Source organism: Stegodyphus dumicola, chromosome X1 (assembly GCF_044657685.1).
Source record: "Stegodyphus dumicola isolate Sdum_Otavi_A_Nest chromosome X1, ASM4465768v1".
Lineage (NCBI taxonomy): Eukaryota > Metazoa > Arthropoda > Arachnida > Araneae > Eresidae > Stegodyphus > Stegodyphus dumicola.
The window spans coordinates 235,599,785-235,627,493 of NC_140780.1; the positions used below are offsets into that span (position 1 = coordinate 235,599,785).

General features: G+C 32.9%; 1 protein-coding gene across 1 annotated transcript in view; it reads right to left on the bottom strand.

The window, feature by feature from the left end:
* Positions 1–7,872: 7,872 nt before the first annotated feature.
* The window catches only part of LOC118192491 (putative nuclear transport factor 2), a 108,285-nt gene continuing 88,448 nt past the window's right edge, over positions 7,873–27,709 (bottom strand). Inside the window, exons 2-4 of the mRNA XM_085807163.1 lie at positions 24,074–24,145; positions 19,469–19,567; positions 7,873–14,176 (exon numbers count right to left, since the gene is read on the bottom strand). Coding sequence (XP_085663289.1) covers positions 14,063–14,176; positions 19,469–19,567; positions 24,074–24,145 — 285 coding nt within the window. The 3' untranslated portion in view covers positions 7,873–14,062. The remainder of the gene's footprint in view (positions 14,177–19,468; positions 19,568–24,073; positions 24,146–27,709) is intronic.

Sequence of the window (27,709 nt, forward strand, 5' to 3'; positions counted from 1 at the left end):
GGAAAATCGGAGAATCGCTCGTCATATGAGCCGAAGCGATGATGGCAAGAATGGTTGGACAATGACAGATTTCAGCGTCATGATGACAGCGGTCGACCTAGGGCCAAGATTCATCGCTATCAACCATCAGACGTGCGCCCCGCACCCGAGTGTCCTCCATGACCATTCACAGATGGCTGATAGAGCGAAATCTACCCTCGTACCGACTGTTACGCCACCTGCCACTCACGCCTGAACGTCAGATTACAGTGGTGCTTAACTCGATCAGGTTGGAATGATGCTGACAGGGGACGTATAATCTTTAGCGACGAATCCCGCTTGAAGCTGTGTCGTGACGATCATCGAAGACGTGTCTGGAGTCCCCCAGAGCAGCGTGCGGATCCTGCTTTCACTATTGCACGCCACACAGGCCCCCAACTAGGAATTATGGTCTGGGCTGCCATTTCGCTTCATAGCTGGACCCCTTTGGTCGTCATCAGAGGCACACTTACAGCACAGTGGTACGTCGATGACATTCTGAGACCTGTTTTTCTACCGTTCTTTCTGCAGTACCCTAGCCTTATTTTTCAACAAGATAATGCCAGACAGACCACATACTTCCTTCACTTTCTCATCATCAATACTTCCCTCTCTCCAGGTCCTTCCTCTCACCCAACTTTGAGACTATTCTCACGTAAATTCTGTCTTTCAGCCACCTCCATTCTACAATACCTGATGAGCATCTCTTAAATCTCTGTCCCAGCAAGCTTCCCTGCCACAATGTTCGTTCACTTTAACTGCAATGGACTCAACGGTCGCCTTACTGCCATGCGAAATAGCAACCTTTTCACAAATGCGCATGCTATCTTTCTAAGCGAAACAAGACTGGGAAAGAAAAAATCTCCAAATCTAAATAAATTCATCTTCTATCGCAGAGACAGAGATACTTGCGCAGGCGGAGTCGCCATCCTTGTTCACCGAGATATCCCTCAATGCGAAGTCTTCCTAGACCACCTTCTGCATGACTCCCGCACGGAAGCGATCGCTGTTAAAATCACCTTAAAAAAACCCCCTTCTCCTGATTGAAGTTTACAATCCCCCTCAGCATGTGCTCTTTGAAAACTTCCTTTGGTCTCTCAGCACCTTTTCCTCTATCTCCACTATTATTCAAGGTGATTTCAACGCTCACTCACGCTTATGGGGTTCCTCTAGCACAAACGCTAGTGGGGCCTCACTCGAAAAATTTCTTCTCCAGTCCCAATTCACTCTGATGAACTATCCTGCTCCTACTTACTTTCACCACTCAGGCACTACCAGCACTCTAGACCTTTCTTTAATCTCATCACACTTCGCACACCGTCTTGCATGGCATGCACACCCCCACTCCTACGGCAGCGACCATGTTCCTATCTATCTTCACTTTCCCTCTTCCTCTCCTCCTCAGACGGTCAAGAGAAAGATTCTTTACCACTCTGAGGTTGTCTCTAAATTTGCTAAACTATCTCACCACACCTCCTTCTATTCCCTATCTGACTGTGAGTCTTTTTTCTCTCACATTCAGAACGTCACCCGCGAGAGCTCCCATAAAATTACAGTACCTGTTTGGAAGAAAAATCTTACCTCTTTTAATAAATTATGCGCAATCAGAACTCGATGCAAAAGGATTGCGTATAGTACTAAAGACCCTAAAGATCTTATATCTTATCGTAGGATAAATGCAAAAATCAACCGACAAATCAAATATCTCGCAAAAAAAAAAAAAAAAAAAAAAAGGAACATGCAAGTCTCTCCTTCGATCCCAAAATTCCAAAATCTAAAATTTGGAAAATTATTAAATCTCTCTCCTCCTCGCCCATCCCAAATCCTGCTAGGCATACCATCCTCGCTCTTGATAACCGAGACCTAAATTCTGTCTGCACCCTCTTCTCTTCAGAATTTAACCCCCCTATAAATCCTATCCCATCCTTTCCTTTCCAACTCATTGAGGCCTATATTTTCTTTCATAAACCTCCTCTCAATCATGCCCTTGACTCTCCCTTTCTCCCCTGCGAACTGCGTACCGCAATTCGTACCCTCCGCACAAACTCCTCAGAAGGGCCAGACGGCATTTCCAATAAAACACTGAAACTCTTTTCTCACAAAAAACTCAGCCTACTTCTCTCAACCTTCAATTTCTTGTGGACAAACTCGAAATTCCCCTCCTTCTGGAAACAATCTCTCATCATCCCAATCCCTAAACCAGGGAAAGACCTCTCATCCCCATCTTCCTATCGTCCCATCTGTCTCAACTCCTGTCTCGGAAAACTCTTTGAAAAACTTGTTAAGAATAGACTCTCTTGGGCCTTCGAAAACTTCAATATTTATAATCCTCATCTGTATGGCTTCAGATCAAATAGATCTGCTATCGACATCGTTCTACTACTTACCCTCGACATCCAAGATGCTTTTCATCACAAAAAAGAGACTTCTGTTGTCTTCTTCGACCTCAAAGTGCATTCGACTCTGTAAATCCAAAAGCACTCCTCTGCAGATTTCTTAAACTAGGATTTGGTAAAATTATTAACGAATATATCCAATTCTTTCTTTCTCCCCGTGATTCCAGTATTAAACTCGGCTCCCATCTTTCCAGCCCTTTCTCCATGGATCACGGCACCCCACAAGGACGCGTACTCTCTCCCCTTCTCTTCAATCTTATGCTCAATGACCTCCCCTCCCTCATCAACAGCAAAATCCGCATCGCCATTTTTGCCGATGATATTGCGATTTGGTCCATCTTGGACAAGGATATTAACTTACAATACGCAATAGACCAAGTCTGTGACTATTGCACAGAATGGGGTTTCTCCCTAGCCCCAGAGAAATGCCGCCATCTATTCTTTTCCAAAAAACGACGTCCCCCCACCCTTTTAATCTATGACCTCCCTATTCCTCTCATCTCTTCTCACAAATTCTTAGGAGTCACTCTTGACAACTCACTATCCTTTATTCCACATATCAAACAACTAACCTCTAAAACAAAGTCTACATCTAACATTCTCAAATCCTGAACTGGCACTTCTATCGGCCCTAACCCACACTCGCAGATCCTCCTTTATATCTCTACTGTCCGCTCGATCTCCATTTACAGCCTCCCCGTGCTATGTAATCTATCCACAAATAAGCTCAAACCCCTGGAGATTGCCCACAAAATGGCTATTAAGAGAGCTCTCGGACTTCTCCGATTTACCCCCTCCTCTGAGGTGTACATCGAATCCCAACTAAAACCCATATTCCTCGAAGCCCAACACCAACTCTTCCATCTTCTTCACAGAGTGTGCATCTCAGCCAATAATCATCCCTTAGCTCCTCTGCTACTTTCACCTATGCGTTCAGGCAATATAATGGAATTCCTCAAAATTAAAACTCCAAATCTCTCCTTTCTTACAACCCCCCTGCCTCTCCTACCAACTCCCCAGCCCCCTGGGACTTCTCTCCAGCACCCACTCGATGCTATATACCTTCCCTTCCCTCAAAATCCTCCCTTCCTTCATCAGCTATTTAGTCTCTTTGCCTGGACACTCTTACTAATCTTCCTCCTAATTCCATTTTCATTTTTACTGATGGCTCCCTTACACCAACCCACAATGGTGCAGCATATGTTATCCCAAAATTGGGCATTCAACAAAACTTCACCCTTCAAGACAAATGTACCATTATGGAGCTGGAACTCCTTGCCATACGTGAGGCACTCTCATGGTTCTCTTCTTCTAATCATACCCATAGCTTTATTCTCACCGATAGCAAATCTGGCCTACTGGCCCTTCAAAAGCTCCCTTCTTCTACTTCCCTTCACACGCTTCTATCAGAAATTTACTCCCTTTATAAGACTTGCATCTCCCTCAATAAATCAGTTAAATTTCAATGGATCCCCTCCCACATTGGCCTTGCTGGCAATGAAGAGGCGGATCGACTCGCTAAACTTCCCACAGGTACTCCAATTTCTCTTCCACCTTCCGCCCTCCAAACCAAAAAATCTCTTATACTCTCTCTCTCAATACTGACTTCACCTCCTATCTACAATATCATTCTGCCAACCCTTGGCGCCCCCTCTCTTCAATCACTCTCTCCAATAAGCTCCTTTCTCATCCCCCAAAAAAAGTTGACATTTGCCTGCGCCGTCTGAGAACAGGCGCTATCCTCACCCGCGAATTACTATTTAAATTTAATAAAATTGACTCCCCCCTTTGCCTATTCTGTAAGGTCCCTAACACCCTCGAACACCTCCTACTTTATTGCTCTCTCTACTCCGTGCCCAGGAACACCCTACAGACTCATCTTCTTGCACTTTCTGAATCCTTTTCTTTCCTTGCTGCACTCTACTCCACTTCCTCTACCATTCTCAAACTCCTAGGAGACTTCGTCAAAGACTACAATTTCATAAATATGCTTTAAATCACCTCTTTGTCCCTTCTACCTCCAGCCCTGTCTCCCTCAACCACTACTTCTTCACCAACCTCTTCTAGAGCTCTACATGCCTGCTGGCTTTCCTCCTTCATTAACATCTGTCCACTATACTCAACTTTCATCTTTCCCTTCTCTCCCTACTATGCATTACTACAAGACCGAGAGTCCAAAGCACTTCCTTCTGTAAAAGACAAAAATACCATCCGACAAAGGTTCCTCAATCGAGAAACTCTTCTCCTAGCCACCTCCAACACCCTACAACCAGCGCCGACAAACCTCAGAAATAAGTAAGTATCCAAATTTATGTCTCTCTTCCTATTCTAATTTATATTTTCACTTCACCACGCCAGCTCATCACCTGCTCTACCTTCCTATTCTGAAATAGGTCATGCACATATTCATCTCGGGCTCTTCTGCTCCTTCATTCTACTTCCATATTACCACCATCTCCAAATCCTGCTCTCAAAATATTCCTCCTCAAGACGCACTTATCTATACATTTTTTCACATATATCTGTTAATATAATTAATGCTACATTATCTGAATTTTCCTGACCTTACCATCCTTCGCTTTCCCTTTACTCTATGGATATCTCAAGCTTTCCCGGTCTCTCTCCCCTCTATTATAATAATTTACCTTATATATTTCTCTTCTCTCTAATAACTCGAAAGGGGCCACTCTATCTCCCCCCTTTCCCTACTAAATAAAATCCTCCGTCCATTCCTTTTATCCATTTGGATTTATACTCTGTCCCAAAGATTTCTGAAAATCCATGCACTAACCATTCTAGACTGATATCTAGATTCCAGTGTACTGAAAGTCATAGTTCTTTGGCATCGTCAAGTTCTCGGGAGCCGATCAGGACATCGAAATCGGGACGCCAAGCGACACAAGAAGAACCAAAACAAGGAAATTGGTTTGAGACACTCCTGCAAAACTGTAAGAACTTTCCTTTTTACCTCACCCCCCCCCAATTTTTTCTTCAATAATTACCCTTTCATCTTATATTTATGAATAAAATTAGTCTAAATTTTTCTTCTTTTTATTAATTTTCCCTCCTTTTTGCATTTCTATCAAACGTGTAATTCCTCAATCCTACTGAAGTTATTATATGATAATATAATTTCTATGCGCAACTAGATATAACTATTCTATGTTGTTAAGTTCTCCTTACCATGATTATATGCTATATTTACTTGTTTATATACTTAAAAAGATATATTTATTTATTTATCTATTTATTTATTTATTTATAAATTGTTTTTCTTCCACTACGTACAACCTGAAGAAATCTACCGTATATTCTATTGTACAGTATGTATGAAAGAATAAAATGTGCCAATTAAACTACTTATAAAACTTCACAAGTCGACATGCTCTAGTACTTCATAATGTACTTATGTTTTCACCTGTGTTTTTCCTTTTTTTTTCCCTTCCCTCTCCCTCTATATCGTGTAAATTTTTAAATATGTTAAATATTTAGTTCCTCCCCGATGCAAATATTCACTGACTGTGGACACAACTATCTTAAAATAATATTATTTACCTAATTTCCTTACCTACACTCATCACATAGTTCCACCTTCATCATACTCATACGTATTAGCAAATTAGATTTTTCTTCTCTTCCTTTTCCTCTATTGGCCCTTCTTTATATATATATATATATATATATATTTATAAATTTCTTTCCTCTCGATTTCGTTATGGGCCATTTATTTTTTAATTTATTTTGTCCCAACTTTTCTTTCGGGCCTTTTGAACTCGTATAAAACAATACGAAGTTCCTTTTTACTATCCTCTAAATCTCGAAATTGCCCCCTTTCTATATACCTTTCCTTCGCACCTATGCTTGATTTTTCGCCCATCGGTGCAGAAAGACTTAGCGGGTGCAAAACAAGACATCTGTCTACTTTGTCTGTCTGAATTATAATACGAATTATAATACGGACTGGCGCTGCGATCATGAAAGCTGGATGTAGTGTCTAAACATAGCTCCGAAATTTTTTAAATAAAAGTTTCATTAAATGTTTTCAACTCTCTAAAAAAGTTTAATGCACCTTTCCTATGCAATGTCTCATTCATCAAATTGAAAAAGGAAACTTCGTTTCTTCGAAACTTCAGGTGTTTTGTTAGCTGTTCACTATCAACACGAGAAATCCAAAAGAGGCCCTGACACGGAATATTCAGATAAGTAACATTGTGTTCTCTATACAATATCTGTTTCTCTATCACTAGAGTGCCATTAGATTTCTTTATTTATTATTTTCATAAGATTCTAGCATTCTACAATAGTTGTTAATAGTAGCAGATCATGTGGTTCTTTTCTTCGTAACTATTCCGTAGAGACGCCGCATTCCTTATCAGTAGTCCGTTCTTATCAGCAATTCACACCCTTCGGAGCCCCCCCCCCTTTTCGTGCTTAGGAATTTCTTGAGAGCTAAAAATGGGTATCTCTTGACCATCGATGAGTATAGATTGTGATTTTTGTAACTAAGATCCCCGACTTTTTTTTTTTCAGGTCTCAAACTTAGAATTATGAGCAAATAAAAATACAGTGTGACGGAATTTGTTAAACTTGTACTATAATAAATTACAACGGTTAAATTAATAAATTAATTTTATATTTAACTTATATTTAAGAAAAATAAACTGTATAATTTATTTTTGCTGAAATGCTCTCACACTGTGTATGGATTTATGATTTTGTCAATTACTGTTTTTATGAAATATACATGAATTTTTTGGGAACGGTAATATTTAATGTTACTTTAGTTAAATATTATGTACATCTCTGTGATGATATATGTCTTTTCTAGTTAGGTCTCAAGATAAGGGCATACACATTACCATGTAGGAATTCATTTATTTATTTATTTTAAACTTAGCTAAAGTTTGCTTCTTAAAGACACGAATTTTTCAGATGAACTCCTTAACTACACTCATGGACACAATCGTATTTTAGGGTATTTTCTACTTCTTTTCCTTTTCTTTCTATAGGCCCCCTTTTTTTTCCTCTCTATTATTTTTGGGACATTTATTTTAAATTTTATTTTGTCCCATCTTTTCTTTCTGGCCTTTTGAACTCGTACAAAATGTACGAAGTTCCTTTTTACTCTCCTCAGATACGAAATTGCCCCTCTTTCTATATACCTTTCCTTCGCACCTATGCTTGATTTTTCGCCCATCGGTGCAGAAAGACTTAGCGGGTGCAAAACAAGACATCTGTCTACTTTGTCTGTCTGAATTATAATACACTTAACTGACCATTTCTTTAAATATTTACACTATTATTGTAATTAATAAAAGATGTTCTTAACAGCCCATTGTGCATTCTCAGCACAGATTATTGTTTGCCATCACCTAAAGAGTTTCTGTTTAAGTGCATGTACTGTTTAAGGTATGAAACTGATACATTCGAGTATTCAAACAAGATTAACATAACACAATGGCAAGAATATTTAGTGTTTTATTAAATATTCAATAAAAAATATTTAACAGATCAATTTACAACAGTCCATTTTTTAAATCCCTTCTTTTATTTTAAGAATAAAGTTACTTTCAACATTATTGCACCTGTCTTCTTTCTGACTACATTAATTAAGCATAAAATAGGATATCTTCTAAATTTGAAAAGACAACAAGAAAAAAAAAAAAAAAAGAATACAACATTCTATAATTTTTTATAAATTGCACAAATTAAATAAGTTGTTCTATAAAAAAATTAAATAACAGCTCATAATCACTACACAGAAAAATTAAACCAAGATATCATTTTAGAGACTGATGTTATTGTGATTTATTCTAAGCTTTTACGTTGCAGGGGAACACTAACAATTTGCTAAAAACAAACTTTATTTAAGTTTTCAAACTTCACAACAGTACCAATTACATAATAAGCTGATCCAATTTCTTTTTTAAATAGTTACTTTTTATTTAAAAATAAAATAGAGGGAGTGCTAGAAACAAGCCTCAGTTATCTTTCATTCATAGTTTGACACTGTAAGAGTGGCAACCTTCTGATCTTTGTTCTAGTTTACTATTATTCCACAGATTTTGAAAATAAACATGATGCTTTTGAACGTAAGATGTAAAATTATTTCAAGTTTATTAGGAGAAAGAAGAATGGTAGTTCTTGCAAATCTCAAACAATTGCTGACCCCGACATGATCGATAAAAGTCAAAGTCAGAATTTTATTGGTTTTACTGAATTTATTTTTATTAGATTTTATTGAAGTGGAATCGTTAGTTGAGAAACAAAAATCTGTTAAGACATCTTTTATGAAAACAATCAATGCAATTTTGCAGGAATTACAAAAAGAAATTGCTGATGAAAAATCTCTGAAAATGAAACTTGTTACTTTAGAATGTTTATCTGTTGAACTAAGTATAATTGATACTAAAATATCAAATTCAGAATTTTCTTCAAATGATCAGTTTGAAAGTGAATGGTCATTTAATATGAGTGGAAACGGAATTATTTTTTAATCGCTAAATGACACAATCCACTGGCAGTGTGCGACCAAACCTGAATAAATGGAAACTGAAATTATCTAAAATAGAATTAAAACAATTCGGTGGCAACATTAAAGATTGGCTACCATTTTGGGGAAAATTTCGGCGAATACTTAAGGATAAGGAAATTCAATATAAGGACAAGATGCATTATCTTGTTCAAGTGACCGTACCCGGTACAAGTCAACATTATACTGTAAGCAGCTTCCTTATAACTGCCAAAAATTATGAAAAGGTTATAGAAAGCTTAAGAAATACGTTTGGCAAGGAAGAATTGTTGGTGGAATTCTATATTCAAGAATTATTAGGTCTAATTATTAAAAATGTTACTGATCGAAAGGGAAAATACAACATATCAGAAATGCTTGACAATTTAGAGTTGTATTTACTTTCGCTGGAGTCAATAGGAAGGACAAGTGACAAATACGCTGTTTACGCTTGCTGAATCCTGTATTCCCAAGGAAATTTTATGAGTTTGGCTTGGAAATCATGCATCAATAATTACAGCAGAAAATTCTCACTCTGAAAAAAATGATACAATTGTTGTTGTTTCTTTACCAGAAAACACAGTTAAAGACGCTGCTGTTTTCAAGGTTGTCATGAGTTAATTTAGCTGGCTTATTAATTTTGAAAGCTTGGTTTATACTTTTCAGCTGTGCTGTTTTCAGAATGGTTTATTTGGAACTGATTTTATCCCTTTCAACTAAAGGATTTTTACTTGGCCTTAGAAGATTTATTGCCCTTACAGGTATGTCATTGATAATTTATAGCAACAAGGGAGGCAATTTCATCAGATCTCTCGAAGTCAACTGATTGGAATACCATCGAGATAGAAACCACCACAAACAAGATCGAATGGCAGTTCAGTCTACCCACAGCACCATGGTGGGGTGGTTTTCGGGAGCCACTTGTTCAAATTCTGTGGAGTTCTAGACTTTGATTACCTTGGTTCTGCTTGATAAATTTGATTTCAGCAAAGGCCCGAGATATCTACAGAATTTACGAGAGCTCTTGAGATAGAGATTTAGGTTCAGTGTCTTGTGATTTTGAGACAGTTCTGCTTGATATGCCCGAGTTTAAACCGGGCAATTTGATGTTTGGCAAAACGCGAGGATATCCACCTTGGCACGCTCGAATTCAAGGAAAAATTCAGTTGAATAAATACAATGTATTCTTTTTTTTGGAACTCATCAAACTGGAGTTCTTAAAGTTAAGGATATTTATCCTTACGAAAAGTTTAAAGAATAATTCTGATAATAGAATAATCCTACAGTTGCAGGATTTATTCCACTAAATGCGGAATGGAAGAAGGTTAATGATTGTGAGCAAGAAGAATACATGAAAAATAAAACCAAAACTCTATGAACAAAAGTGACAAATCTGAAACTGAACCATTATACGGATCGTCACGTAATTACTCCACCTTTATTTAGGTAGCCACTAAGAAAATCTGGCAACAAGTGTAACGAAATATTTTCTCTATGCAACTGGCATCACTGTTCATGTTTAGAATTAATTTTGTTTTTAAAAATAAGTTCATAGTTAAATTCTAAGGAGAAAGATTAGTAACTTATCCATTCTCAATATTATGTGATAGACGGATGCGATGCTTAAAGAAAAAGGTCAGTGAATTTGTTAAAATAACTTCACTGATTTAAGGTTCTATTGACATGGAAAATATTACTAAAAGAAGAATACCTGTTAGATCAATGTTCACGAAGCGTTACAATTCATTAATAGCTTCTGTAAATGAAACAGATTTAAAATGTGAGGAAAGTGAAATTAAATTTTCTTCTTTAGAGTAAATTGCTACAGATCTCACTGAATTGGATAATAAAATTTGTACTGTTTTAATAGATGCCAAATCTGAAGATTTTTACGTTGAATACAAGAAAACTGAAGAATATCGAGAACAATTAGATGTAACTCGTATTCCTAGAAAAGCATGTCCTGACAAATTTTTATGAACCGCTGGCGACGAAAACACATGGGAAAATTGAATTGGTTAAAATATAGTGCGGAGGTGAAAGACTGGCTCACATTTTGGAGTCAGTTCAGCAGAATTCATAATAATGAGTCAATTGGTTATGAAGATAAATTTCAGTATCTCATCCAACGCATGCTAAGTGTTTTGTGATTGAAACCGCATGAGACAGTTCTGCTCGATATGCCCGAGTTTAAACAGGGCGATCTGGTGCTTGGCAAAATGCGAGGACATCGACCTTGGTCGGTTCGAATTCGGCCAAAAATTCACTTGAATAAATACAGTGCATTCTTTTTTGGAACACATCAAACTGGAATTCTGAACGTTAAAGATATTTATCCTTACGAAGAGTATAAAGAAAAAATACTGTAAAGCTCAGAAATCGCGCGTGTTTAATGAAAGTTTATGGCAGAACAATCCTACAGATTCAGAATTTATTCCAGTTTATTGGAATAAATTCTGCAGCTGTAGGATTGTTCTCCCATAAACTTTCATTAAACACGTGCGATTTCTGAGCTTTACAGTATTTTTTCTTTATACTCTAAGTAAGGATAAATATCTTTAACTTTCAGAATGCCAGTTTGATGTGATCCAAAAAAGAATGCATTGTATTTATTCAAGTGAATTTTTGGCCGAATTCGAGCCGGCCAAGGTCGATGTCCTTGCATTTTGCCAAGCAACAGATCACCCCATTTAAACTCGGGCATATCGAGCAGAACTGTGTCAAGCGGTTTCAATCACAACAGACTTGGCAAGTACTGAGACGCTGAAATTTATCTTTAGACCTTTATCTTTAAGCAGCACGTTCATACATAAGCACAATACTGAGAATGGATAGATTACTAAGTGCTGCTTGCTGCCAGTTGCACCAAGAAAAGATAACTAAAACTAAATGAAACACTTCAAATCTATAAAGACTAACTGCACATAGAATCTAAATTTTTAAAATAATTGTAGTTTTCCTCATTACATTTCCCAGAAATTTTCTTTTTTCATTCCAACTATTTTCAAAACAAAATTAAAGATTGCCAAAAATGTGCCTGCAAAATCTATCATTAATAGCATTTTAAAGTTTTGCCTTTAAAAAATTCACAGTCTGGTAAATAAATAAAACCATCATAGCTTTTCAGGAACAATTCTATGAACATACTTCTGCAATTATATTATTTAATACAGTTAGCATTTCAGAGCCATAAGATTATTCACTAAATTTAAGCATGACTTTAGTATAAAATATACTTACAATTCTGATAATAAATGACTTAGAGGATTCATACTTACATTGTAAAACTTGAAATAAATTTAATTTGTAAATGAAATATAAAATTAAAAGCAGTTCATATTATTTAAATTTAAATAATCGTAAAGCATGTAAAGTACAGTGCATCAATTTATCAGACAATATAACACTCAACCCATTAAAGAACTGGTTAGAACAACCATGAGGTTACAGTAAAGGAACAATTAGAAAAATAAATTAAATTAAAGTGGTCAAATAATCTACAGATTAACCAAAACTTCGTAAAACTGCTAACCAGAAGCTACTGGTAATAATGAAACAGTCTCTAGTTTTAAGTTCCAGCAATTTTAAGCTCCAAAGGCATCTGTATCTATTTGATGGATCTGCACGAGCTAAAACTAATTTTACAGCTGATATGGAGTTAAATAAAATGGTTATAAATACTGTGAAAAATCAACATCTTGCAACCTCTCCTGTATTATAATATAGATGCACATATTAAACTGGATTTCATTACACAAGAGTCATGCTTTAAGTACATTAATATCAGACATATATTGATTAACACGCTAAAATTTTTTTAATAGTTTAAAAAAAAAGAGAGATTCTCCCCTTCATATAAAAAAATATAATAATTATTTGAAATACATACCATATCAGTTTTTAACAATTGCACTTTCCCAACATAAAATTAACATCAATACAGTTAGACAGTTAATCCTATACATAACTATGAATGAATTGATATTAGTTAAAACATAAGCTTTTCTAATTAATTGGAGGGGATTGGTATCACAACTATTTATTCTCCAACATCTTATCATTAAATTAAATTATAAAAAGAAGAAAAACAAAATTTTGGACAAAATCAAAGCTCATCTGAACAACATAACTGATACAGCTTGTTAGACATCAATTATACAAAGCCTTAGATATCTCTGCAGGATGCTAATAAGAATAATACAGGCCGTAAAAACCATACAATTTTCATCCATCTCTTTTTTTCATATATATACTGATAAAATAAATAAACAAGGGGAAAAAAAGACAGCAGATTCAAACATTTTAAATACTACTTTTGGTGGAAACTTACTTTTGGTTTACCTTTAAAAGGGGAAAATGTTGCAATAATTGAATTCCTATAATTTGCAGAATAATATATATCCTACATAGACATAATTAAGCAGTAAACAGTATAAAAGATTACCAAACACTTATTTTGTTTCTCTAAAAAGATAATATGTAACATATAAACCTAAATAAATATTTGCAATTAATGTTAGCATGCATCTCTAAATTTCATAAAAAATCATAAAATATAAAATATGAACTATATAAATACATTTAAAATACTTCTTCATTTATGACATCTGAACTCACAAGATTGTTTGACACATTTCACCCTTTAAATTTTTAAAGTCAATACTGATGTTTAGGAAAAAAACTGCAAACAATATGTCTCTAAATACAAACAGTAAGAGAAAAACTACATTCCTTCAAGACAAAACTAATTTTTTAACATCAAATACATGCAATTCTTCATTAGCTTTATACTTCTCATACTTTTTTTTTTAAATTGAAATACAAAAATATATAGAGCAAGCTTTTTTTTTTTTTTTTTTTTTTTTTTTTTTTAGAAATTGTTTAATGCAGTTCATTGTTAAAAGTACCATAAATTCTGAATAGTCATGGTAATGAAAACTGATGAAGGCAAAACAGTGACTTGGTACCTTCCAATGAGGATTATGTTATCTGCATCATAACTCTTACTATTCATGCTGATAAATACTGTCCATTCTACTGAATGAGGAAGCATATGGAAGTGCAGCAAGATCACATTCTCATTCCAGACCTTTACACCAATGCTTCAAACAGATCCCATGATGAAAATATTGTATCTTTAACCAACATGATGCAGTGCTAACCTAAATATATCATGTTCTACATAAAAACTATCTCCTAAACTTTTTAAGACAAATGTTTGATGAAAAGTATGTGGATGATCATCATCAGTCTGAAATAAATAAATAAAAAATAAATTCATTTAATAAAAAATGTATAAACTATAAATATATTACAAAGCCAAAAACCATTTCGGGAAAAGTTTTAAATGTTTAAAATTATAAACTTGGAAGAATGAGATAAACATATAAGCACAAGGGAAAAAATTATATATGTAGTTACTTAGAACACTTTTGTATGGCAGTATTTCAGAAACCCAGTTTAAGCACACGTAAAAGCTCAAGTTTTTAAAGCAGCAAAACATGCAAGCTTTGAAAAATAGAGCATTTTTTTTTCATTTACATATCTTCATTTTATAAACTTACATATCGTCCCTGAAAAATGACAACTGCAGAATTACAAGAAAGACTGCTACATATCACTTTTTTCATTTTGAACAATGCATAGACAAGTAAAATATTCTTCACTAGCATTAGGTGTACATGGAGTTCTGGATCTGATCATAGTATGCATAATCTGCAGGAGGATATTCTGTATAGGAGATCAATATGCCCTTTCTTTAATTGCTTCGGCTAGATTTTTTTTTTAATGGCAAAGCCCACAACAGCTATTTGCTTGAAAGGAGGGAAAATTTCTGAGGGATTTTCTATTGAAAACCACCTTGTATATAAGTTGGGGAAAATTATAAAAACACCCATGAAACTAGGCTGCTCACCAAGATTTGAAACCAACTTGAACTACCAGTGTGTTTGGTCTTACTATTCCGCCACTGATAGGCCACAATAAAGAGAAATGAACTCCAAGCCACTATATATTTCCCAATTAAACTATTCTACTTTAAACATATGTACTACATGGTTTGCGATAACAGCACTCTTTTCTTTTAAAGCATACTCAACAAGAAAAGAGTTAAATTTGTTTTCAATATATAGCAATACTATTTTAAAACTAAAATAAATCAATAAATTATAGTCATTTCTCTAGATACAGAAGCTATATTGCAGTGAGGTACTGGCCTAACTACAGAATCAGTGCTCAGATACTACACTTGCATTTGCTTCTCAAAATATATTCCTTTGATTATTGAAATTTTATAACAGTAACAATATGTTATATGATCATGTTTAGGCCTTCCACATCATCTGCATGGAGTAAGACATCAATATCCTTCTCTTATCTGTTATTAAAAGCAAATAAAAACAATCTTAACAGAAGTGCAGTGCTTATAATTAATCCTGATTGCTAATCTGGCATCCAAAATAGTGCTGGTAGGCTGTTCTAATTATAAGTGGTAATATGCATGTTATGCTTCACCTGCACAATATATCCCATGAATAATAAGAGGTATCACAATTAATACACAAGGTAGAATGATTATATGCACCTGTTCATAGGCTTATTACAAGTAACATTAACCAATATTATAAATGATTAAACATAATAGTTTACAATGCTTCTGCTTTTGCATTCTGATATCACCCACCTTGATACTTATATCCTGCTCTTTGGTGTCATTTTCTTGCATCCTGAATGCAACTAAAAATGTCATTAATATCATCACACAGAAAAAATGGCATACAAATATCTTCAAGATGAGAACTAATTCTAATTTCTTAAGATGACCTTCAATATTCCTAAAGCTAATATTTATTTATATTTTCAAAAGAAATAAAATTAAAAAAAAAACTCTCCCTCATTTTCATTTTAATGTTGAAATTTTTCATCATGTCTGTCAGTTCCTGAGTTCATTATTTATCAACTAGTAACACTACAAGCATGATCAGTTCCATGGTCACTTTCCTACTGACACGGCTGAGGAAACAATTACGAAAGAGGTGAAGTAATGTGCATAACCATGATGCACTGTACTTCTGGAACACCATTCAAAAATTACAAAAGCATACAGACTTTCCTAAGAACCTTGTATAATAATTACACTGGCATAGATTGACTAGCTGCTATACATTTGTAAGGTATCAAATATACATAAACTATAAAAAATTAAATGTACCAATTCATACTTACTTTGGCAATTTCAAAGAGTACATTTTTAGCAATTTAGAAATTAGTGTAATAGTATTTTATATTGAATCACACATGGAATTTATTTATCACTGTTATCATTATTGATAATTGTAAGAGCAGTTAGTCTTGTTCTGATATGCTGATTTTAATGTTAAAACATATCTTTCCACGTCAGTTCAGCAAAAAGTTGAAAAAAAAAATCTATTCTCAACTGTTCTGCATAATTCATATTCTCAAAACTACTGTATATTCCTAAACTACAACAGCATAATATTACTGTATTTAGAACCCTTCCCATCCATGTGTTAATTTTCTATATATAAAACCAAGCAGCTTATCGTTATGGTTCTTTTTTTTTTTTTTTTTTTTTCTTTGAGTCATGACAGAGTTTCAGTGAGCTCAGACAAACTCTGGGTCTCATCTCTGAATTTTTTCCCTTCGACCTCAAACAACTCCAACATCTCATCTTTCTCTGAAGGGAGAAAGAAAATCTTAGTGCATGTTTGAAAAATTTAACTATGAGCGGTTTAGTAATACTTGGGCAAAAAAACAACAGAAAGGCCAGCATTATTAAAATGCAGACAAATATATATATTTATGCAATTTTTGTAGCTTGCTGGAACTTTATTAAAAGTTGAGTTAAGCTAAGCAATGCTGCCCTAGGTTACAACAGAATGTTTTTATTTTAAGTATTCATTAGTTGTGCTAATTTTTACATTATATTTATTTATTCAAGTATTAAAGCTGTCCATCTAATTTCTCATATTGCACATCGCTTTTCTGAATAAAAGGGTGCAAGATTAGAAATACACACTACCCACAGTTGCACCGCTCAATACCATAGAAACACTATTTTAGCAGATGAATGACAGCAAATTTTCTGCAGTTTTAAGTGACATGAATTTATTTGTTTCTTCGTTTGTTTTTCAACTTCTTTGACAAAAATGTAATTTCATGGTACTGTTGAGTAGCTATCCTTAATTGCACACATAATACTAACACTTAACATTGGTTTCTACACTTCATGTACAGTTCTGATAAAGCATGCTTCAAAAACAAACGGAAAAAAATAATTAGGCATTTAATTCTAGTTATGTCATTGGAATCCATCTTTTGTGCTAATAAGCTGAATTTCTAACTTTCCAACTTTTAACTGTAAGGAAAACCTTAATAGTACTTTCTTACAGTCTATTAATTCCATTTTGTTTGAAGTCAATAAGAATAATGTGTTTTAACTATATGTATGCAATTTATTGGTCTGGAGTTAAATTTAGGATTAAGATCATTATAATCAAAGGCAGACAAATCTGCAGAACCAGGGCAGCAGATCACACCATGGAAAATGAATCATTGATAAAATAACCACCGATTTCAGAAACAATGAATAAAATTATACACTGTATCTACAAAAGTCCTTAGGTGGCCTTTATTTGTGCATGTTTAAAAGATACTTGTTTTGACATTTTTAAAGTTAAAAAAAATCAATTTTTCTAAAATTATGATATCTAACTTTTGTATATTCCTTCAGTTCCTACACTTATAGGAAGGAAAATTTCGTGTTCATTATAAAAGATAAAATGTGACATCCATATCATAAAAATTTATCAAATATATTTTGTATTAAAATCAAAGATCATATTCAGGATCTACACACAAACTGAAGAGCAGAAAGCTTGGATTTATATGTAACTAAAAGAAATATCAGCGGTGAAAATGTTCTTTGATGCTAAATTAAGTAATGAGTATTTTTATGCCAACTATCATAAAAGTACTGAATATAAATTTCTTCAAAAAGGAGATTCACAAATTTCAAGAATTTCTGCTCCAGATGACACCCACAGGCTTCTGTATTGCCATATAACCAAACTGTAACATTAATAGCAAATTAACAAGTAAGAATATTTTTAGTTCGGTGAACTTTCTGCATAATTACTAGACTATGATTCTAAAGCAATAAAACTTCATGAGAATATTAACTTAAGTATTTCTAGCTTCTGAAAATTTATAAATTACCTTATATTTCCATGTACAAGTTGAGAATTTTGGAAAAGTTTTTAAAAGCTATTTTACAAGGGTTGGCTTATTTATGAAATGTCTTATTTTCAAAATTGCTTATAATGCTGGTTCAAAAAAATTCACTCTCAGCTTATGCACAGATCTGCTTATATTTGGAAATACATGGTAATTGCATGAAAATGTTCAGCCGCATACCAGTAAATCACAAAAAAATATTATTGAATGACAATTAAGGGGAAAAAATCAACCACAAATTATTCTAATTTAGGTATTAACCAGTTCCTTAAGAATGACATAAAATATATCACTCATATTTTATGTCATTCGTGACATTAAAAATACTGATATAAAAATTTTTGAACTTAAATTTAAAAAATGACAAGACATAAAAAACAACAAAAAATTTCAGATTTTGAAAGGAAGTATCTCAGTCAAAATTTTTTATATGGGAGTCAAACCCTTTTGTATTTTGTTTTTTATAGTGAGAATAAAATTTTCTAAATATAACTATAGGGACTGGAAAAATGTATAAAAAGTTAGATTTTGTAATTTTTATAAAATTAATTATTTTTAATTTAAAAATGCCAAAACATGAAAATCTGCATTATTTAAGACATTTTTGCACTGGAAGTTTAAGTCAACAATCAACAATTGTGAAAATATAGGCTGCTGTAACATAAATAAATTTACCTGAACAAGAATCTCCTTTTTTTGGAATGGGGTCAGTGATCCTTTAATAGTCATAGTTACAACTGCCTTCAGTTATGTGGTTCAGATAAATTTTTGCGGAGGACAATCTGGCTGGTGTCGAGCAGCAAATTCAAGTTTTAAACTTTTGTTTAAATATTTTGATAAACTTTAAAAATCAGGATCTTAAAAAATTGCACAATATTTTCTTTTATTACAAAGTAGACAGAAAACTTGGAAGGAACAGATGCCAATATTTGTAATTTGTACTACCCATTCAAAGCACTCAAGATTCATACTCAATATTTTCACAACTTAAGCATAAAGCATATAAAAACCAAATATTTTCTTAATGGAGAAAGCATTACTAAAATCAGTTTTTCTATGTGTCCTCAAGATGAAGCAATGAACAGCGACCAAACAGCTTCATTTTTTAATACTAACAGCCACTTCTGTCATCCTATAGTTTCATTCTGATAAAGTTATAAGCTTATACTGTTATTCCGCTTTTGACCCCTAGGTGAATAATTTTTAACACATTTAAGCATTTTGAAAATTTTGAAAAAAATATTTTATTTTAATCTTGTTGGAATTCACAATCAAGAAATTCGCTTACCTTAAGTTGACCAAGCACACAAATTAGAATGCCACCATCAAACATAGGCTGTGTATCTATTGCTGTTATGATGTGGGCGATCTTTTGAAATGTTAAAGCCTATAAATGATTCATAATCAATCTACAAAACTGATATTAATTGATAATATTCTACAAAATTAGTATGTTTAATGAGTGTACAAAACTCATATTTCTAATCCGTTTCTTTGTCTTTCAAATTGCAGTCACTATTCAAACTCTGGGAAATACTTTTAAGAATTGCTCCTACACAATGTTTTACTAATTAATTTATAAAACATGAGTAAAACAACCATTTAGTTTACTGTAACAAATTTTCTTTTCAGTAGAAAAAAAGGAATGCAGTTACTAAATGAGGCGGGATATCAATTGCAAAGAGTTGAAACTCACAAAATTATTAAATTGTAGCATATTCGTGTTCGACAATTAAAAAAAGCTAAAGCAAATGAAGCTCAATTTTTCATAGCTTCATGATAAATACTTTGATAAGACCTGCACAAAAGTACCCAATCTGTATAAAAAACTTATTGGCTTCTAAACTTCCTATAAAAGCATGGCAATTAAATTACATGAAGCACCATCTTTTCAATACATTACTTGAAAAGTTTTTACCAATAAATTATCTTTTTGTACCATTTCAATCATTGTTTCTGACTAAAAAAATTATAAACCCACCTGACATATCCTCGATGGACTCAGTTTGCCCCCATTTTACTTGTATTTGAAATGAAAATTGCACCTTTCAAATAAATGACATTTCTCTAAATAGACAAATCTAACCCATAAGAAGAAAGGTAATGAGCACTATCTAAAACTACTAGAAATAGAAATGTTTATTAACAACAAAACAGATTCAAAAATTCAAAGCAGCAATATTCCTTTGCTTCCATTTTGCAGAAATTCAGATATATCTACTTCAACAAAAAAATTCCAAATGACTGACTATTTAAATGAAAAAAAAAAACCTATTCTTTGTCCAACTTAATGCAAGCAATAAGCAAAGAATTAAATAATATATTCTTGGTGGAATTAATATTAGCACAGTTCCACTTTTCTTGCTGTAATAGTAGTTGCATTATTAATTATTATTTTAGTCACCAGATTTTTTACAAATAGATATTTTTGATTTTTCCCATAACTTTGAAATCTTAAAAATCAGGAGATTTTTGTGAGAAATCCTGAAGAAACTTGAATTGTTTCACATTGTGCAGCAATGCCATTTCAAAGGAACTCCAAACTGACTTTAATTCAGTTACAATGCATGACTCATGTTATTTAATTACTTGTAACACAATTCTGATGTAAAATATATTAGTATTTAACTAGGTAATCTAAATTTTATGTTCTTTGGCCAATTTCATTTAAAAATATTCTTATATTTTTATATTGAGAAAATCTTGAGTAGTGAAGGAAAGCGTTTTGTTTATCAAAGCACTTTTATATATGATGAAAATAAAATTAAAAGCTGATGTATGTAGTATTTGTGTGCATAAACCTACTAATGTACCACACATTGAAGTAAAATTGAACACAAACATTACATTAAATATAATTAAACAATGCTTGAATCTTCACCTATAAATCTACAAATGTTTTACAGTAAATTCAGACTCAGACCACAACTCAGGTCAAATGAAACTTAGTAAGAAAAATTTAATAATGTCAGTGAAATGTAATAAAAAACAGAATTCAGATGAAATAAAATGTAATAAATAAAATTATTAGAAGTGAGGAAATGGAAATTAAGGTTAATTAATTAATTAAATTTCATTTACTGCTGGGAAACATTTTACTTGACAATGGATAAAAATTAAAAACCGGGGAGATGTGAAGAAAAATTAGGAAACAACTGGTGAAACAGAGAGTTGGCAGATAAGTGGAAGCATATTTGCTTCAAGCAGCACATATATTTATGGTTTTATTATTAGAAGAAAAGTATATATTTAGCACAATTCTCATATATTAGAAATTACAATATACACTCATACCCCCTTGGGTATCTATGGTTTCAGTTATCCATGATTCATGAAGGAGCAAAAATATCCTCTGAAATTTGAAACCAAGTGATAAAAATCTACGGTCAAATGCCAAACACAGCCACTGAAACAAACTAAGCACTATATTCCCACAGTAAACATGACTATACGCATAACCATACACTTTCCTAATAGATGTAACTAAATGGAAGAAGCATGAAACTAGTCACCTTCAGAAACTCATGTATATTCTTAGATTACAGGTTGCTCCTTAGGATTGCACTTTTCTCAATTGCTTTTTCTCTCATAATGGCTATACAAATGTCAGCAGGTTGACCACAGCAATCAATAGTCAAAACATCTGACTTCTTTTCCTTCCCCATACACACAGATTTTCCTCCTAAATTTCTCTTAGATCTGCTTGCAATAATTTCCCTTTTCTCATTGGCAACATTTTATTGTAGCTATTGATATTCAAAATTTCTTTTTTATTAATACTGCATTGTTTCTAAACTTAAGAGAAGCTACAATGACTTAGCTATTGAGAAAGCAAAAACTCTAGAGAGTAAATTTTGAAAATAGTACATTAAGTGACAGAGTGCAGAGTATCTTTTATTATTATTTATTAACAATGCCTTACCTCGCCAAACTTCACCGAATTTATATGTTATGTGAATATTCTGTTCTACATCACATCTGCTGTTTATCTATTCCAATATACTGCATGTTTTCAAATAGCTGTGGAATGCTCTGGAACGAATTACTAGCAGATGTGGAATTACTACTGTAATGTGCCAACATTTATATCAAATTTAATTCCAATGTTTCTTTACAGAAAATGTTCTGTTCTTCACTGACAAAACCTGAGAGATCCATTGCATGCTGCAAGAAGTGTTGCCTGCAGTTTGGATGTACTGAAAACCACAGTTGTCAAAGCTTCTGCACTCTGTTCTGTTGATGCTTCCTTATCGATTTTTGTTCATATAGACGCTGCAACCTGGAGGTAAGTAACAATGTGTCGTCTCTGTGAATTTTTTTCTCATTAGATATAATGAAGATTATACGTAGCCATTGCAGATATCATGGGCAGAGGAGGTGCATTTCTCCTTAACTGAGTAACTGGGAACATGGACCCCAAAAACTGAATTCACCGGGCTGATGAAAATCCTCGCGATGTAACACCAGCACCTTTACACAAAGCTAAAGTAACTGTATAGTGTGGCATCACAAGCATTCCTTTTAGGCCCATATTTCTTTGAAGAGACCACTTCTATAGGTACGAAAGCATGGTCTATTGTAAATGCTTGCAACAACAATGTTGCAGAATTACATTAATTTCAGAATTACAGCAGTGAAATGTCATTAATGACACTATGGATGCAAGATGGTACTCCTCCACACATCACCACATGTGTATGACAATTGCTGCAACAGCACTTTGGAGACAGTTATTTCCTATAAGTACGCAATTTCGTGGCCACCATGATCCTCCGACCTCATTCCAATGGATTTCTATTTCTGCGGTCATCTGAAATCTAAGGTGTACACATCAAATCCATGAGATCTGTAAGAATTGAAAGATGCCATAAAACGTGAAGTAATACAGACTTTTCCCTGCTGTTACGTTCATCATTGCTGTCAACAGTCTTATATATGCAATGCGCTATCATCTATGAAAATGGGCACGTTGTAAACTTGTAATTCCAATAGTTTTTCTTCCTTTCGTCTATAGTGTTTTCATTGGTCCTTTACAATAGTATTTTTTGTAAATGTTTTAAGTTGGCTATTTTCATATATGTTCATTGTTCCAATGCCATTTATAGCTTTTCTATGTGCTAATCAATCTACGCAGGAAAAAAGATAGTGTTGCCGTTTGAAAATTTTGAAATATTTTCATTGTAACTGTAACCATGAGAGCTGTGTTGTTTTAAATCATCAAAATCTCAAGCACATATCTTCAAATACCAATATCTGAAATTTCATTTCAATCGGTTCAGCGGATAGGCTGCTAGGGATTCCTATATCAGGGAAGTTTTTATAACCACCCTGTATTTTTTGTTTAACTTCTAGATGTAATATCACTAGATTCAAACTGTGATTTAAAATCTAGGAACTTAAGAAATTGCCAAATCCCAATGATTCGTGATCTCAGACTTTGTATAACATTTACTGAATTTGGTTGAATTTTTTTTTTTTTTTTTTTTTTTTTTTTTTTTTTTTAACTTTTGAATTCGGTTTGTATAGCATTTGCTGAATTTACTGAATTGAATACAACTTTTTACTGAATTTGGTTCAGTAAAAACTTGTCAATCAGCGTAGATAATAAGTAGAAACTGAAAATTAATAGAAGCATTAAAAAATGTGTGGCATACAGGTAGGTTTATTTTAATCCCTTTAAAGAGATACTTAGCTTAAAAATTTCACACAAAAATTATTATAGTATAATCTTGATCTTCCCTCATAAAAAAAAAATCTGAACAAGTAAAATGAGAGCGATTTTAAACTTTACAAAATACACATTCTCATTCACATAACTAAAATTCTCTAAAATGTATCCAATTACAGATTATATTAATTCCGCGCATGCATTTCAAAATGAATTTGTACTTACTTGTAACTTTTCCATTATTTTTGTTCTTCCAAACAGCTGCTGGTCTTCAAATGTCATTAATGATTTCTCTTCCTACAATAAAAACAAATAATTTTAACATGTTTGGGGATTACAAAAAAAGAAAGGCATTAACTCTTATATCACTTAATTTAGACTTTTTAACCTATTTATCTAATATATAAATTAAACAACAAAAAGTATAGAAAATGTTGAAAGATATCAAAACTTGAATAAAAGCACTTTTTTATATTCATACACACACTAAATGCTTAACAGATAAATAAAAGGCTGACCGCATTATTCCCTGCTGAGAACCCCTGATCTTGTCTAATCTGTTGAGTCAGAAGTTTCTAGTGATTATTTTAAAAAATGGAACAGCTTAAGTATTAGTCCTTTTGGCGATTTTTTTATTTGGCGATAAAATTTTTTCGCCAAGGCAGACCCGGCTTTGAGGATCGGAAAAAAATGGCGGATCGTCAACAAAACCCGTCAAAGATAAATATAGCTACACTAAATTACAATCCTAAAGAATAAGCTCTTGATTAGCATACTCCAAAAACTGTCTTTCGCTAATTTTCAGCACTTGATAAATTTTTGAAACACTGCCACAAATGAATCGTATGTTATGAGTCATGAAATTTACAAAATTGGTTAATAAATGCATTTTAATCATGCTATTTTAGTTCCTTACATTTTTTATTAAAGGTAAAAAAAAAAAAAAATGTTTCAAGTTGAAGTAAATCAAATTAAATTATCATAACGAGTAAATTTTGTACCCGTGGTAATAATACACAGTGTTAGAAATACTGTAGAGTCATTAGGATTTTTTTAGAGGCCAGCAAGATGAAAAATTAGCAAACGCCTTCGCTGGGAATCGAACCACGGACCTCTGAAATACCGGCTCAGTGTGCAGAACCACTACACCACGAAGGTCGCTAGGAAAGTGGGAGAAATACCTTATAATGCTTTTTATAAATTAAACTATGTAAATGTAATTATAACTATGTAATGTAAACTATGTAAATGTAAAAATTATTAAGAAGCATGTTTTTTTAATCACTCAGTTTATTACAAGTAATTTGTGATTATAATTTAAAACCTAAAATTAAATTATCATAACAAGTAAATTTTGTACCAATGGTAATAATACACAGCAACAACTGCCCAAACTAATGATTTCTGTAAAAGACTCGAACAGTCATTGGAGTTCACTAGTGGTGGAGTGATCAGCCACTGAACACTGGTAATTCACGCGGGCTCGTATGGGAGTTTTTCCTTACATGTGGCGTGAATCTGAGCCAGTTTCTCTTAAAAGGTCTTTTACGAAAGCATCCTTCCTCTGGCAGCCTGCAAATATATTTATTTTCTATTCATAAATACTGTTCTTTCATTTTAAACAGATTCCTATATTTTGTTTGCCCTTTTACAACAACTATCAGACAACAAAAATTAGCTTGTTTTAATAAAGAAAAAAAGAATGTTTTTAATTATGAGTTAAATGAAATAGTTTGAAAAGTAATGTTACTTTTGACTCTTCTATGCTTCACATTGCTGTAGCTATTCACATCGTTTTTATATGAAAAGCTTTATACAGCAATGGTTTAAAGTTGTGATAATAATATTTGTAGTTACCTCATTTTGAAATATTTTTTCCAACAGCAATTGAGTGATGTTTCTTAAAACATAAAATTAATTGATTTCTTAGAAAATAAATCTTATTTCTGAAGTAAAGAAGTGTCATATCTATAGGCTGAAAACTACGGTCAATATGTTTACAAACTCCTGTTCAGTTTTTAACAACATTTAAGTAAAATAAATAATTGGTATATGATGTAAACAAAAATGTATTACACTATTTCATGCAGTGAATAATCAATCAGGGTACAATGCAAGGTTCTTTATTTTAAGTAACCAGAGTTATTTCATGTTTGGGATGTTTAATGTCACTTCACCCGTCTGTTTTCCCACCAGAATGCAAACTTTTGTTCGCATGTATTTAAGGTGAGGATTTTAGTTTGTAAAACAAAGAGTGTTTTGCTTGAGGCCATGTTACTAGGTTGCTAAATAAGATATCTTCTGTCTTGCATTATAATTGGCAATAGTTGAATTCCATACCGGTTAAGTTTTGAGCCAACTTCGCATCAAATTGATTTGTTTATCAATTTATTTGAATTTAAATTTTACATCTGAACTTAACTGTTATCATAAATTATCTTGTCACAAGTGGTTGGCTGAGTTGTAAGCACAAAGTACACCGTCTGTTCTTATTTAGTTTTAAAAAAGGATCTTTTACACCCTTCTCATAATTCAGTTGTTATTTTAGATGTAGTGATAATTCGCTTAATGTCTACCTTGAAGTTTAGTTACACTGTATGATTGCAAAGAATATATCTAAACTTTATAATAATTACATTTAATGATGTTGAAATCGGTATTTAAGTACTTGTAATGTAGTCAAATTTTTATACATAAATTTTACTCTAACTTTTATTACAGAGTCTTTATTACAACAAATTCAGATTTATGTTAGATAAAATGTCTAAGTAATTGTAGAAAATTTAAAATAAAAAGTCGACAGTTATGTCAACATACTATTAATCAAAGTAATGATACTCAGTGAAGGTTATTCGTATACAGCTATTAAGGTTAAGAGATTTACAAGATTTGAAAACTGCAAATTATGTGCAATATATTACATAATCTAGGTAACATTATATATTTTATAGTCAAAATTATAAAAATTTTACAAAAGCAATAATGAAAACCTGATTTTGCTCTATAAATTCACAAAATTACACATCCCTATAGTTCTAATTTAAGAAATGAAGCAAAAAAGTATTTTCAGATCATGATAATTTTGATAATTGCACATTTTAAGAAACATGTAAGATGTGTAAATTTGTATGTGGTTCCTTAGGAAAGAAAACACAAAGAGTTTACCTCATGCTACTAAAAAGCTGTGCTTTTGGGGGGGGGAGCTAATGGAGTTTATAATATGGAGGATTGCCATTTAAAAAAATGTAATATTAAAAGTATCAGTCTTAGCAATCAAATTTTTGGCATTTTTCAAAACTATATGTTAAAAGTTTTGTTTTTATATTGAGCTTTCCTAAAACAAAAGTTACTAAGAAAAACTTGCAATTTATCCGTACCGCCATCAAAGCTCGGATGTCTACAAAATTCGTTAAAGTTACGTGGACAAAAATGGCGACATGTGTTTCAGCTCAATGTTCAGGAACAGTAATCACGGACCCCAGTTTTAGGATTATCATAAATAATTGGGTTATCATAATTTTTCATTAATTGCGTCCAAAAGTCGCCAAAAAAATTCGCGTTGAAAAGGACTAATACTAAAGCTGTTTCAAAAAATTTCTCAACCAGCAATTTTGACCTTACGATACAACTTTTCAAAATTTACATTTGTCAGTAACAACTCATATTTTAAATCAGCGTACATTTTATTCTATAATTAAATCAGTAAAAATTAGGTCATAAAGAATAAATTTGAAATTTTTCAATGAATCAGTTGACCTTACACAGGTGGTATGACATAAAATATTTTACATTTACGAGCAATCAATCTTGAATAACAAAATCCAAATTTTACAGAAAGTAATTGGAGAAAGAAAATGATCA